Source organism: Marmota marmota, unplaced genomic scaffold, assembly GCF_001458135.2.
Source record: "Marmota marmota marmota unplaced genomic scaffold, marMar, whole genome shotgun sequence".
In the NCBI taxonomy this organism is placed as follows: Eukaryota; Metazoa; Chordata; class Mammalia; order Rodentia; family Sciuridae; genus Marmota; species Marmota marmota.
The window spans coordinates 31835505-31850355 of NW_025999977.1; the positions used below are offsets into that span (position 1 = coordinate 31835505).

Below are 14851 nucleotides of genomic sequence, written 5' to 3' on the forward strand. Positions count from 1 at the left end.
TACAGTGATGCTGGTACACTTTATTTAAGCAACAGCACTAGTTATTATCCTTGGTTACTTATCAAACTCATTCTTAGAACTTGAAAATAGACATCTAAGAGCTCCCCTAACATAGTTGATTCAGAATTACTGGGGAGAACCTGAGCATATGGACTTTAAAAAATGTTTATGATTTTGATGCCTGACCCTCAGTGGGACTCTTTAGACCTATGCTATATAGTATGTCCTTATATATATTAAATTTATAGGGAGACAGATTCTAATTTAGGAGAGAAAAATTAACATAAAAATAATTTATAGCCTATCTAGCAATGGAATGGTTTTTTAAAAAAAATATTTATTTTTTAGCTTCAGGTGGACACAATATCTTTATTTTATTTTTATGTGGTACTGAGGATAGAACCCAGTGCCTCACGCATGCCAGGCGAGCGCGCTACTACTTAAGCCATATCCCCAGCTCAATGGAATGGTTTTAAAGCAGTGAGTACTCCATAGCTGGTAGAATAAAGGTAGAGATTGGATTACCACTTGCTGGGAATGCTGATCAGGAGTTTCCAAATTCAGTGTAGGCGAAACACATGAAATTTAAGGTTCCTGCCAATTCTTAAGTTTCTTTAGATAACACTTGCAACAGATCACTTGCAATGCATATCCCTTGCCATGAAAACTTACTTGAACCAGAAACAACAAAACTACTTTGTCTCCAAAACTTATCAGAATTTAGTAGTGCTAATGGAGGATTGCCTGTGATGCCAGTCTTACCCTCCTCCTTTTCCTCCTGGTTTGGGGAAGAGAACTTCTTGTTCCCTGGGAGAGAGAAATAAGGAAACAAGGTCTCTGAACCTTCATTCATCCCTTCCCACAAGAGAAGTGTCTTATCTGACAGGTGATACTGGATAAAGAACTGAGCATGTTGGTCAGTTGGAACCAATTGGTCAAAGAACACATAAGTGGGCTCTGCCCCTACCAAGAAGAGGACTGCAGTTCTCTCTAATCAAGGAATAAAATTAGGGGGCCTCATTAGAGAAAAAGCCAACCTTGTTCTCTTTTTCAGTTTCATGGCTGATAAAGCTGACATTTTGGTCTCCCTCTGACTCCTGTATCTTATTTCTCAGTTTGTTCAAAAGTGAAGAGGGGAATAAGAAAATTACCTGTCAGTGTCCTTAAATGCCACAAGCATCACAATATAGCCATAAATTGTAATTGTCCATGTCTATGATATTTGTGTTCTGAGTAGTATTACATTATTTTTTTTCAAGTCAGTGAACAATTATATTCTAAAGTCCAAAGTATTTCTAAAGCACAAAAGAATAAAGCATTAAGTAAAGGCCCCTTTTCCTTGGTGGTATAAACAGTTTCCACTTTATTGGGAATAATCTTAGTCATGATCTGCAGAAGTTGGTCCCGGGCAATTTGAAGACAGGTCTTCTTTATCTGTAATTTATGTGAGGGAATAATAAATTAATACAAATTTTATAGGACACTAGGAAATAATTTCAATATAGCAATGACTTTTGACTTTTGTTTGGTATTTACTCTACTAAACAAATAAGGAAAAGTTAAAAACAACAATAACCCAGATCAACTTGGGCACATGGGGAAGCACTTGGCTCTAGGGATTGAACCAGTACTGGGCATGTTTATCCCCCCATAATGAAAAAAACAAAAGGGGTGGATTTCAACAATCTGAATTTTATGGTTAGGAACAATATTCTACCTAATAATATGTATTTGTTGAAAAATTTAATCTAAATATTTTTCAAATGTGTAGCTAAAGAATAAGTCTTTAAAAATTCATCATCCTTAAGTTATTCTAATTGTTTTTGAAACAAAACACTGAAAAATTCCCTCCTGTACATTCAGTTACTGAAAAGCTAAAATGAATTCTAATAAGGAATCAATTATTTGTATAGTCACTATTTCTTTAAAACACTGGCCTCATATTTCTATTTGAATGGAATAAGAAATTTTCACTGTCTATGGGAAAGGTGACTTTTATTAAAATCAAAGAGCATTCATAGTCAATATTTTTAAGAAGTATAAAGTATCTTTTTACCTTCATAGGCTGTTCCACACCAAATACAATACAAATGTTCTTCTCTTAAATAATTAGTCAATATTTGTAATTTTTCCAGTACCTAGATATAGACACAAGTACATTAGTAGTTCATATTGAATAGAACCTGTTTTTCTAGGTCTTACATCATGCTCAATTTGCCCCAGGCTATAATATCCGCTATACTTTTTGACAGTTATTAGAGGTGCCACGGGCAGACTTAATATATTTGAAAATGTCCCAGAATACCAGCCACCAGAGATTTTTCACAGCTATGCCAGACACAATAGAGACCACTGATAAGCATTTAGAAAAGTTTTTGACTGACTCTATGATAGTTGGCATCTGTAAAGCCCCCTCCTAGTTTTAAAGCATCTACCCCATCCCTGAGTAGATTGGTGAAGGTGGGACTGTCTGCTTTTGTCATAAAAGTTCTCATTAGTAATCTTCCAGCAAAGTAGTCAGAGGCTTTTCTAGAGAATGTTCTCTACAAAATTCTTGTTTTTTTCCTCAGTACTAGGGATTGTTCCAGGGTGCTCTACCACTGAGCTACATCCCCAAACTTTTTTATTTTGAAACAGGACCTCAATAAGTTGCCCATGCTGGCCTTGAACTTGTGATCTTCCTGCCTCAGACTCCTGAGAAGGTAGGATTACAGATGAGTGCCACCATGCTGGGATTTATGAAATTCTTACATACAATTAACCAGTGATGTGTATTCTCCTTTTTTGAATACTCTCTACTTCTTTTTGACTATATTTTCTGTTTTGTTTTGTTTACTGGTGGGGGAAAGAGGGACACATTAAATCATTTCCACAACTTAACAGAAACAAGTATAAAAGAATTTACATTTGTAGCAAATTCTTCATCCAAACTGAAGCTGAGGTGAGAGAGCAAATTGAAGCTAAATGGAAAAACCATATGAAATTTTGATGTGGGATTAATAAAACAATCCTGTAGAGCAATAGTTATCAAACAGGGATTATTTTTTCCCTCAGGGAATGTTTAGCAATGCTTGGAGATGTTTTTCATTGTCATAAGGGGATGTGAAATTGGTATGCAAAGGCCAGAGACCCTGATAAACATCTTCCAGTGCACAGGACAGCTGCCCACAACAAAGAGTTACCCAGCCTGAAGTGTTAACAGTGCTAAGCCTGAGAAGCCCTGCTATCAGGTAAATGGCACCAAACATACAGTTAAATCATCACTCTCATATTCATCTTCATCTTGTTCTTTTTCTTCCTTTTCCTCTTCAGTCTCCTCTTCAGGCCTCAACCAGTACCATGCCTCTCCGGGAACCTGAATATTCTGAAAATGCAAAAATTATTCTCATGAAACACAGCTAAGCATAAGATTACCACAAATATGTTCAGGTCAATATGAATTTGATCTTTCAATAAATATTTACTGAGTGCTGTTTTAAGAATATATTACTATAACATGAACTATGGGGATATGGTCTCAAAGTTGCTGCTGACAGTCTAGCAGGAAAGATAATCTATAGGTATAAAATAATACATATAAGATAGGAAATCTTAAGTGTCAGGAAATACATTAAAAAATAAAGTCCTATGGAAACAGCAAAGTAAGAACTGCTACCAGCAATCTAGTTAGATATGTTGGAAATTTTACCAATATTTTTGAGACTTTAAATGAAGTTTTATTTTGATGATATTTGGCTACTAAGATAAAAACAAAGAATTTTTTAAAAAAATCATTCAAATATGAAATAGCATTCCAGCTTCATTTTACTACAGACATATAAGGTACTGAATATGGACTGAAAATAGATAATTTTGGTTAATCAAACATGGAGAAAAGAATCTCCACACATTCTAGTTCTAAGTAATCAAAATTCAAATCAACAAAGAATGCATTGTTTTTGTATCCATTTTTGAATAATCCAAATAACTTGGGTTCCTGCAGTAAACAAGCCATTATTTTATCACAGATCAAGAATGCACGGTGCATGAAAGCTTTAATGGGCAAAAAGCTAGATAAACCAGGCTTGGAGCTCTTTTTTATTAAGTAAAAATGTGGCAAATCATATGGGGTGCCAAGACACTGTACAAAACTGAAAGCAAGTAACAGTTTACCTTCTGGGTATCCAATTGTTGACAGGCTCTCTGGCTTCTTCTCAGGTCTCCTTCTAGCTTCATTTCATCTTGCTTATTTTTAAGTCGCATTCTAATTGAAAGAAAAATTTGTAAAGTAATGTCTGTGTTCTCTTTTATCATTTTATATTCCCAAGTTCCAGATGACATACCAGGATAAAGAGGATTTGAAACTAAAACCTGCTCAAACACAAAGTTTTTAAAAATATATAAATACATTTTTAGCTGTTGATGGACCTTTATGTATTTATACACGGTGCTGAGAATCAAATCCAGGGCCTCACACATGCTAGACAAGTGCTCCACTACTGAGCCACAACCCCAGCCCCCAAATGCAAATTTTACCTAAATTGTTCTGCAGCTTTTTCTTCAGCTTGATTTTTCAAGTGAATCTTTCTTCTGTAACTTTCTAATTTTTCCTCTGCTTTCCGTTTTAATAATGCTTCATGACCAATGCCACTTTTTCCTGTACAAACATAAAGTTCTGATGAGGAACTTATTGATTCTTTACTTCGTAACATGACAATTTAAGATTTACGAATTAAATACAATTTTCATTTCAGTATAATCACCCCACCTCATTTCACTGGAATGACAGGAGAAAACACTGGGTTTATATGTTTTATCATCTTCTCAGAGTGTAATATCATATACATTTTTAAAAATTAGGGTAACAGTATAAACTGTCATACTTTCATGTAAATATGATAAATAAGATATATGCATATATTTTTTTTCTTTTTGAGTTTGATCACAGTATTAGGCAAAACATTTTGTGGCTATATCCATCTCAGAACACTTTTAAGACATTTCAATAAAAAAAAAATGTTGTTGTGTTTTAAGGGTTATGATTTCCCCCACATTTTTATGATTTAAATTTTATTTTTACTCACTAAAATTTACTTCTGTTTCACTAAGCCTTAATTTTACTTATTTTTTTTTCTAGAAAACAAAACCTTCTAAAAGGTGTATAACTAACATTTTTCTAAGGGTTTCCTGAAGTAAGAACTATAACTGTACCATCACAAGACAGTGTTAAGCAAATATCTGTGGTTGATCTATGCATAAGTTATTATTACTGGTAAATATGCTCAAGAATAATGACATACCTGTTTTGACATTGAGAGGAATTGGTTCAACAATACCATCTCCTAAGAAAAGAGAACAAAACACAAACTACTTTATTCCTTGGAAAGCTAGGAATGGAACCACCATTTGACCCAGCTATTCCCCTTCTCGGACTATACCCAAAAGACCTAAAAACAGCATACTACAGGAACACAGCCACATCAATGTTTATAGCTGCACAATTCACAATAGCTAGAATGTGGAACCAACCTAGATGCCCTTCAATAGATGAATGGATTAAAAAAGTGTGGCATTTATACACAATGGAATATTACTCAGCACTAAAAAATAACAAGATCATGGCATTTGTAGGCAAATGGATGGCATTAGAGCAGATTATGCTAAGTGAAGTTAGCCAATCCCTAAAAAACAAATGCCGAATGTCTTCTCTGATATAAGGGGGGTGACTCAAAATGGGATAGGGAGGAAGAGCATGAGAAGAAGACTACCACTAAATAGGGAAGAGAGGTGGGAGGGAAAAAGAGGGAGAAAGGGAGTTGCACGGAAGATGGAAGGAGAACCTCATTGTTATACAGAATACATGTATGATGTTGTGAGGAGAAAAAGAAAAAAAAGAGTGTCACCTTAGATTGGATAGAGAGAAAGGATGGGAGAGGAGCGGAGGAGAAGGGAGGATAGGAAGGGCAGCAGAATAGAACAGACAATATGATTGATGTATGTACATTCCATGTATGTATTATATGTCAAAATACATTCTGCTGTCAGGTATGACTAAAAAAATAAATAAATAAAAGAAAAAAAAAACATAAAAAAACGCAAACTACTTTAGAAATTCTACCTCAAACTTCAAGCCAGTATAGTATACCACTTTACAATGTATCCACTCCATTTCAGTGATTTTCATCACTGAAATCTGAAATCAATACTCTCTATACAATCAATTACCTTCCTTGCCTTTGATTAATAAGGTTGACTCACAGTCTTCTCCCCACCTTTGCTGCTGAGGACTGAGCTCAGGGATGCTTTACCACTGAACTACACTCCCAACCGTTTTTAGTTTATAGTTTGAGACATGCTGTCACTAAGTTTTTGAGGGTATTGCTAAATTGCTAAGGCAGGCTTCAAACATGCAATCCTCCTGCCTCAGTCTCTCAAGTCACTGGGATTGTAGGTGTGCACCACTGCAACCAGTAATTCACAGCCTCTTATGCCACTTTAAGAAACAATAATGCTGATATTATGGTTCAAAACCAATGATGGCCTTAAGAGAAAGCAAAGCCTTGCAACTGAAAAGCAATTATAATAAAGTAGGAAAGAAAAGAAAAACAGCATAAGGAAGCTACTCTAAATATAAAGTCTCTGCATCTTAATAATCAGTTTCTCTTCCTAAAAAGTGATAATAGAGCTTCTCCAACTGAATGGGCACTCAGCTGCCACAGGTAGAGACTTGCCATCCTCTCCCATTCTTTTCATAGTCCTTTGGCCACTGCACTTCTCAACCCATCATGGGTCACCCTTCTTTGCTACCTCTGCTGTAAGCCACCCCCACTCCAGCTGTTAGTGCCTTCATGATTGCACTGCACTGATAAGCAGCTTGTGATGGCATGTGTATTATTGAAAACGGAAGATAAAAGTTCTTTATAGGGACTGTTAGCACATAAGAGACTAAGAAGCTAAAGTTGTTTTAAATTTTTTTTTGTAGATGGATAAAAATTAAAGTGTTATCTCTTTTCCTCATAAATACATCATAATTGGGTGGGTAGGAATACCTATTTCTGAATGTGACTTACCACTCCTTCCAAGAGCCTGACCACTTTTATATCCCATTTTTTGGAGCAAAGCAAACCCTTTGTTTTCAGAGCCTAGTGCATTCTTCAATCCAATGTCACGTCTTTCTTGTTCTTCTTCCTTTAAACTCTTCTGCCTATTTTTCAAATTAGCTTCTTGTTGCTTTTCTTCTTTTCGACGGGCTTCCCGGATTTGCCTCAGCATGGGCAATCCTGGTCTGACATCTTCTCTGAACAATAAAGGAAATGATTATTTTAGATGATGTTTTCTCATAACTTTGCCATTTACTCACCTGACACTAGTTAATATTTAGGTATTTCAGTATGGCCTCTATGATCATCTTTGTTATCACTGGCAATTAGAACATAATCAATGATGTCCAAGAAGAGTGATTTTAGTAGAAATGATGAAGGCTGGTTACGTATGGTAGGAAACTAAAGAAAGTATGGAGTTTAAGAACTTATTAATAGTAAACATGACTTTTCCTAGGAGGTCAGCAATAATAAAGAACAAGGCCAAATAGAAGCCAGAAGAGACAATAAGATGCAATAAAGGAAAAGGAGTACATTTCCTTACAAGAGGGCAACCCAAGTATCTAGGGAAGAAATAAAATGGTTAGCATTAAAAGGGAGGAAGGGAATACTAATACCTTTGCGTGAGATGTTTCCATAAAGCAGTAAGAATAACTTTCCAACCATACATTTAAAATCAGACTGCTTCACAGTCTACACGTTTCATGGCATTCGGTGTGCACATTTACTTACTGGACATTAATGAAGGAATCAGACATATAGTCCTCTTCTTCTGCCATGTTCAACTTCATATGGTGATAGTATCTAAAAATCAAACAAAGTAAATATATATATATATATATATTTGGTTTACCAAATGGGAATACACCTTTATGTATCCCCAGCGGTGAGCTTTCTCCAGAACTCTGCTACATATCTGATGCCTTTTGGACAGCCTTATTTGTGGCATTCTCTAACTCAATAGTCCAAACAACTCATCTTTCTCCTAAGACCTCACAACATGCCCTATGTTTCCATATTGTCACCCCTATCTCCCTCCATAATATTTCTCGTAGACATTTTTTTCTCTACAGTTGTGATCACATTAGTTCAAATTTTTCCTCACCTGAATGATTTTATAATAGCTTCCTAATTGGTTTTATTTCCTTTGGCCTCATCTACACAGTCTAAAGAATGTTTGTTTCTTTTTCCCTTTTAAATACAAGCCAGGTCAGGTTACTTGCTTCAAATCCTTCAACGAACTTGACCATACAAGCAGTGGAAGACCAATCACATTAGCAAAGCATGGGGTCATTCTTCATATACTGACTTATTACCCTCCTTAAAGATTTTTTATTCAAGCCACATGGGCTTTTCACTGCATATAGGCACAGACATCCTTTCCACCTAGGTCAAGGCTATCTTCCTTCATAAAAACCTGTCTTGACCATTCCAGGCCACTCTCTATAAGCACTATTTTAGGGGAAGTTGCTCATCCAGATACATTAATACCTTGTTTATACGGAAATATTTTGGGGGAAGAGTTTCCAATCAAAGTAGTTTACATCATGTAATTATTAGCCCTTAAAGTGCTTCTCAAACTTTGTGTGTATGTGTTTGTATGTGTGCATGAATTGCCCCAGGATCTTCTTAAAATGCAGAATCTGATTTGGGGACTGGAACCTAAGATTCCGCATATCTAATAGGTTCCCAAGCAATGTCAATGCTGCTCCTAGATACAAAAGTGTAGTCACTTGTTGCAGGGCACATATGCTTATTTTTTCCTATCATCCTTTTTGCTAATAACCCACTCCTCTGCTGTCCAAGTGGTTCTAGAGGAAGGTGGCAATGTTAGCACCATATACTCATTCCCTTGTGCACAAAGATGACCAATTATAGTACCCTATGTCCCAGAAAGAGAGGAGGGATAACAACCAGGGAAAATAAGTATTTCTTTCCTTGTATGATAGGAATATATGCATTGTAGAGAATTAAGTTGTTTTCATTGGGCTTTCTGAATTGGGAGTATATGAAGCTAGACCGTGAATGGCCATCTTCTTGGCCACATAAAGAGGACCTGTCTGCAGAACGAAGCCAGATAGAGAAAATGGGCAAAGATAAGCCTAAAAGCAATAAGTCTCCAATTCTAGTTCCTAAGGTCCTCATTTTCTGATGCTATAACGTGGCATCCTTCCCAGCTACATGGACTAACAACTTTCTGTATTATTTAAGTTTGCCTGCGTTGGGATTATGTCAACTGCAACCAAGAGTCTGGGCAATTACACTGGATGGAAAAACTATCACTGTCCTGGCTCTGAATACTTTAACATTTATCTTTCCAACTAGGCTGGGAAACACAAGAAGTCCCTTATGTCCTCACTACCTACCACTGTGTCCTAAACATCATAAATTCTTAATAAATTTTTAGCTATAACAAGCACAAAAAAGTCTTTAATATTTGTGATTTTCTAATAATAGAATACTTTTTTTCCAAGGTCAACACATCTTTTAAAAATGTTTTAATAAACATATCATAAATACAGAAAACTACATAAAACAAATGTATTATAAGGCAAACACTCTTATAACCATGTGGTATCTTCCAAGATGGTCCCTTGTGATTCTTGCCTCTTGGGCTTTCAACATCTCCTCCCACAGTGGATGGGATTAACCTGGGTAACCAATAAGATTTTATGGAAATGATGGAGTGTGACTTTTTGGTCATAGTAGACACTACAACTTTTAGCTAGATGATTTATTTGAAGGAAGTTAGCTGTCACATAATGAGGACATTCAGGAAGCTCTATGGAGTAGTCCACATGGGAGGAACCAAGTTTTCCTGTCAATAGCACAAACCTGTGAGCCACATTAGTGAGCTACTTTGGAAATGGATCCTTTGGTTCCAGTCAAGCCTTCAGATGACTCAGATTGGGTTGGCACTTTGAGGACTGCTTCTTAAGAAAGTCCAAGCTAAGCTAAGCTGCTAACAAATTTCTAACCCACAGAAACAGATACAACAAATGACTATAGTTATTTTTAAGCTGTTGAATTTCAGGATCATTTGTTATACTGCAAAAGATAATACAAATCATCATCACATAAGGAAACAGAACTTTATAAGTCAGCCACTTTGGAGCCCACTTTTTCCCCAACCAAAATGTACCCCTTGTTCAATGAGAGGAACAGTTACTATTGTACCTTGTATGGGAATCTTTATAGATTCATTTTCCACATGTAAATCATATAGTATTATATTTTTAAAACTTTAAGTTAAACATGTGTATGATTGTATATAGCATTTATGATAATTCAGCCTCTGTCTCTAAGCCTCAGGTTCCTCATGTGTATTTTTACAAATAATTATCATTATTTACCCAATAAAGTAGAAATAAAGTTCCCATTTTCTAGTTGGAGAAATTAAAGCTCAATATGGCTAAATGACTTATTTACAACCACAAAGAATTCAGGTCTCAGTGCTTTTGCTACTGAAGACAGGATTAGATGATGGTGGTGGAGGAGGAGGAGCTGGGGATTGAGCCCATGCTAGGCAAGTGCTCTACCACTGAGCTACATCCCGTATCCAGAATCAGATTATTTTTAACAAACCCATTTGGTTATAAAGTGCAAGGCAGGGCTGAATAGAGGATGCGGATTCCTTAAAAGTCTCCTTTCTATCTGTACAATATACTTTAACATTACTCACTCCCATCAAACATAAGCATAAACTTCACAAGGCCATAATCCTGGCAGAGAAGACGGTGGCTTGGACCATCGCTTGGAGTGATAACAGTGGAAGGGGTCGAATTCTGGATATATTTGAATGTACAGCGTACAGGATTTGTTGATGAATTGGAGGTGGTGTGGAAAGAACGATTTAAGATTTATGCCAGTTTTCGCCTGAATACCTGCAAGAATAGGGTTAACATTTTTTGAGTGGGAAGGCTGTAAGCGCAGATTTGTTTCTCGTTTAAAAAAAATTTTTTTTTTCTCAGACAGGGTGGATAGTTGACAGCAAGAGTGTTGTTTCATACAAACTGAGGATCCCACTATACAGCCAAGGGAGAGATGGTCTAAATAGGGATGTGTAGAAGGAGAACAAGAAACCCCTCGTTTCTACACACGCCCCTCAGGAATGCTTGGTCCCTTCTCTCCTGCATTCCTCCCGGCCGAAGCGTGCCACAGCCGCGACCACCTGCGGGTGGGAACTTGGCTCACCTTCGGATGGGTAGTCCTAGCTAGCGCGCATCGCCCTCTACCATCCCCTCAGACCTCCGCCGATCCTTACCTGGTACCTCTATTTTGCCTGGCCCCAGGAGAGCCCGCGCTGCGCATGCGCCCACCAGCTAGCGCAGGACGTGCGGGACTCCGCCTCCACCTGTTTCCTAGGCCGACTGAATTGGAAACCCGCCGTAGGAGGGGCTAGGAGGAAGTGGCGAATGCGCAGGAACAGTGTCTCGCGCACGCGCCCTCCCCTCGCTTCCTGCCGGCAAGAGAGAGGGAGGCGGGGCATCCGGGTCCCTTGGCGACTGCTTCAGCCCAGGGAGCTCAGCTGATCCGGCCTCTGCCAGACTTGGAGGTGAGGCCGTACCCATCGCCGCCAAAGCATGCACGTTGACACGCACACACACCCCTTTGCCCCCAAACGTTTTCAGAGGAGTGGAGAGGAAATTCCCGTTCGTAGTGAACGTTTTCTCTTCTGGCCCGGGCTCGGTTCAGAGCCACCACCTCGAGGGGTTGACAGCTCCAGGAACCCTGCGACGCGGGGTTGACAGCTTGAGGAGGCCTGGAACGTCGTCTTGCATTTTCCCCAGGCCCGGCGCTGCGCTGCGCTCCTCCAAGCAGCCGGGTGAACCCAGACCCCAAGCGCACGAGGCCTCTGCCGGCTGCATTCACGGGCCGCCGGTGTTGTCACGGACGCTCGGGCCGCGGGGATCTACCTCCCCGCGCCCGCCCTACTCTCGTAGGAAGCTTGGGAAGCATGCTGTTTGGGGTCTTTTTGCTGGAACAGGTGCTGCGGGAAGGGGTGAAGGCGCTGTACAACGAGCTGTGGACAGGAAAAAAGGCTTGGTAGAGTAGTAAGGCTGGCCGCAGTGCTTGATACTGGTGATTTCGTTTTCTTATAGAATGGGCTAGTATCTGGGTTCTTCTGGAGTAATGCCTTTTTTGCAATGTTTAATTTTTCTTTCACTCCCCCCCCCTTTATTCATTCTTCCTCACTAAGCACCGTTTTTTAATTTTGTTCGTACCTTTGTCCTTTCAAAGTTGGTTCTCTGGTTGTGCTGTCAAAGAAGTTATGTTTTTCCCCAACAGAAATAAGAAATAGAGCCATACTTTTCCAGTGGTTGCATTCATTAAGCTTGATTTTTAACATTAAAAAAATCCTTACATGCATTTTTAATCTGTTAATTTAAGGTGTGAATTACAAACTTCAGTAATGGAGTTAGCCCACAGTTTATTGCTAAACGAAGAAGCTTTGGCTCAAATCACTGAAGCAAAGAGACCAGTTTTTATCTTTGAATGGCTGCGATTTCTTGATAAAGTCTTGGTTGCTGCTAACAAGGTATGATATTGCTTTATTTCCAATTGGATTAACATGTAGGGGCTAAAAAGCAAATCATTTTGGAAAGGTTGTAGGTCACTTAGGGAACTCAAGAATATAACACTAATGGGAATTTTTTGTCTGTCCTTTTTCTGTTTTGTGGCAAACTTCAGCTCATCGCTCACTTCATTTCTCTATCTAGTCAGCTAAGTGTGATTGGAGAAAAACATAGCTATGTGATTAGTATCACTTTAAAGTCATCATCAGCAACTGCTAGTAAGTTTCAGCACTATTGGTAATCCCAGTATCTTTACTTTTCTCTCTGAGAAGTTGATAATAGGCTTTTATTTTTTCTGGTTTTCTCTTCCTACTACATAGTCTCTTTGATTCAAGTTTATTGTTTGTATGTTTTATTTTCTTTGTTTAAAATTAGGTGCTTTTATCAGATGGTGATGATCTTCCATTGTCTGATTAAATTTTAGAATGATCTGTGAAAAGTCTTCTGGTAAGGGTGAATTTTGTTAACTGGATTTCGTTTTAGGCTAGTCTGCTTCCTGTCCTTAGTATCTCAGGTTTCTCCAGGCTGGTCATTCCCCCAGAAGTCTTACTTTAATGACTGGGAATTTATGGGTGGTTATCTAGGCTGTAGGAACTAGGGAAGAAGACTGAAGACTTCAGCATTTGGTATGTAAACTTTTACTCAATTTCTCTATTTTTGGTGCAGTTAACTCAGCCCTTAACTGTGCCTAGCCTCCTCTACTCCAGAGATACAATACCTTACTCTTTCCAGAGAATAAGCCTCTGGTCTTTTTCTAGAATGGGAAAGAGAAATAAAATCTTATAGTTTATTAAAAAAACTCAACCATTCCCTCCATTTCCAAATGCATCTTGACTACTGCTTCAGAAGCACCTAGGGCTTTGGGTGCTCTGTGTAGATTGTGTAAATTTCTGTGTGTATAAACTGTGTGAATTTCTTCTCAACTTTCCCTATTGGGAAGACTTGGCTTCTAAATTTTGTGTTGATTCTTTTCCTGTTTTCTTTGCTCTTTTGGATTTGTGCAGCTTTTTTTTTTGGTTGCCCATTAGTCTGAGTTTAATGGAGTTTCTAGAGAGGCAGTTAATATGTGGATTTACTTGCAATCTTCAACTAGAAATTTCTGTTTTCTCTTAAACTTCATGCAACTAGATATTTGTTTTCTTCCCTCTCACAGCTATCGTGGATCTCACATTGTCCAAAACAATGGTCTGTATCCTATTTTATTTGATCCATCTTCACCTTTTGATATAGGTGATACTCTACCCTGAAACACGTAAAACATTTTTTTATTTTGTGGCCAAGTTGACATATTCAAGAGTATATAAAACATATCTAAATTACAAAATATAATAATAGGAATATCTGTGAACCTTCCACTCAAATTTAAAAATACCCTGTTTTACTTAGCATACTTTGTGTTCAGTTCTTCCTACTAGTGGCCTCCCAAAACACCATTTTCTTTTAGTTCCCTCCTACTTCAAAAGCTTCTGATTCTCTTTTGTTGGCTTTTCTTCAGTCCTTGGCATTCTTTTTTTTTCCTATGTTTACTTACTTTTTCCGTGTTAGCATCTAATCTTAAAATTTCTACTGCTGTCTCTATAAGGACTCTCACATATCCAACTGCCTACTGTACTTCATTTGTGTTTAAAAAAATCTCAAATTTAACATATCTGAGCCAGATTCTTTATTTACCTTCCCAAATGTGCCCTTTCCCCAGTGTTCTCCACATCAGGAAATGACCATTTTATTTTCTGCTTGCTTAGGCCAAATACTTCAGAGTTATTCTTTCTTTCTTTCTTTTCTTAAACTTCACATCATATTCAGCAGCAAATCTCATGGGTTTTATCCACAAATATACCCAGAATTCATTTATTTCTCATCATTTACCTCTTAAATTATCTCTTATCTGATTATTGCAGCAGCTTCTTAATTGCTTACCATACATATACTGTATTAGAGTATTCTCAGTTCACCAGTCAGAGTGAGCCTGTGAAAACATTTAGATTATGACCCTCCTCTGCTTACAACCCTCACTCAGAATAAGATACAACATTCTTACAGTGGTGAATGTTATACTACACAATACTATCCCTGCTGACTTCATTTCCTCCTACTTTTTCTAACTCCGCTCCAGCTACACTGGCCTTCTTGCTGTCCTCAGGTATACTAAGCATGCTCCACCCTCAAAGCCTTTGCACTTTTGTTCCCTCTGCCTGC

At 37.9% G+C, this 14851-nt stretch overlaps 2 protein-coding genes across 6 annotated transcripts in view; one reads left to right on the top strand and one right to left on the bottom strand.

The window, feature by feature from the left end:
- Nucleotides 1–11482, bottom strand: Gpatch11 (G-patch domain containing 11). 3 transcript variants are annotated; one of them, XM_048804556.1, is made up of 11 exons: nt 11344–11482; nt 10762–10963; nt 9915–10052; nt 7812–7883; nt 7050–7276; nt 5280–5321; nt 4516–4636; nt 4153–4243; nt 3251–3364; nt 2057–2138; nt 1–1434 (listed from the first exon to the last, which is right to left on the bottom strand). In XM_048804556.1, the coding sequence occupies exons 4-11, from the start codon at nt 7868–7870 to the stop codon at nt 1379–1381; spliced, it is 792 nt and encodes a 263-aa protein (XP_048660513.1). In that variant the 5' UTR covers nt 7871–7883; nt 9915–10052; nt 10762–10963; nt 11344–11482; the 3' UTR covers nt 1–1378. The 3 variants fall into 3 exon arrangements, with proteins under 3 accessions (XP_048660513.1, XP_015335256.1, XP_015335255.1); XM_015479770.2 differs by lacking the exon at nt 9915–10052 and having other exon boundaries at nt 11344–11481; XM_015479769.2 differs by lacking the exons at nt 9915–10052; nt 10762–10963 and having other exon boundaries at nt 11344–11471.
- Nucleotides 11483–11528: 46 nt separating this feature from the next.
- Nucleotides 11529–14851, top strand: part of Heatr5b (HEAT repeat containing 5B) — a 77784-nt gene continuing 74461 nt past the window's right edge. The window contains exons 1-3 of one of the 3 annotated variants that reach the window (XR_007348127.1): nt 11529–11634; nt 12471–12618; nt 14769–14795. Coding sequence is in view for 2 of the 3 variants with exons in the window: in XM_048804555.1 (XP_048660512.1) it covers nt 12493–12618; nt 14769–14795 (153 nt within the window). In the remaining variant the exon portion in view is untranslated. The remainder of the gene's footprint in view (nt 11635–12470; nt 12619–14768; nt 14796–14851) is intronic. The other 2 variants (XM_048804555.1, XM_015479772.2) reach the window with 2 other exon arrangements.

Bases quoted from the DNA above. Each gene is read 5' to 3' on its own strand.
- Gpatch11 (XM_015479769.2), bottom strand. From the start codon at position 11,390: ATGCGCAGCGCGGGCTCTCCTGGGGCCAGGCAAAATAGAGGTACCAG. The intron at 7,277-7,811 runs GTAAGTAAATGT...TTTATTGTTCAG, and splicing joins GATTCCTTCATTAATGTCCA to AGAAGATGTCAGACCAGGAT. The intron at 4,637-5,279 runs GTATGTCATTAT...ATGTTTGTACAG, and splicing joins TCCTCTCAATGTCAAAACAG to GAAAAAGTGGCATTGGTCAT.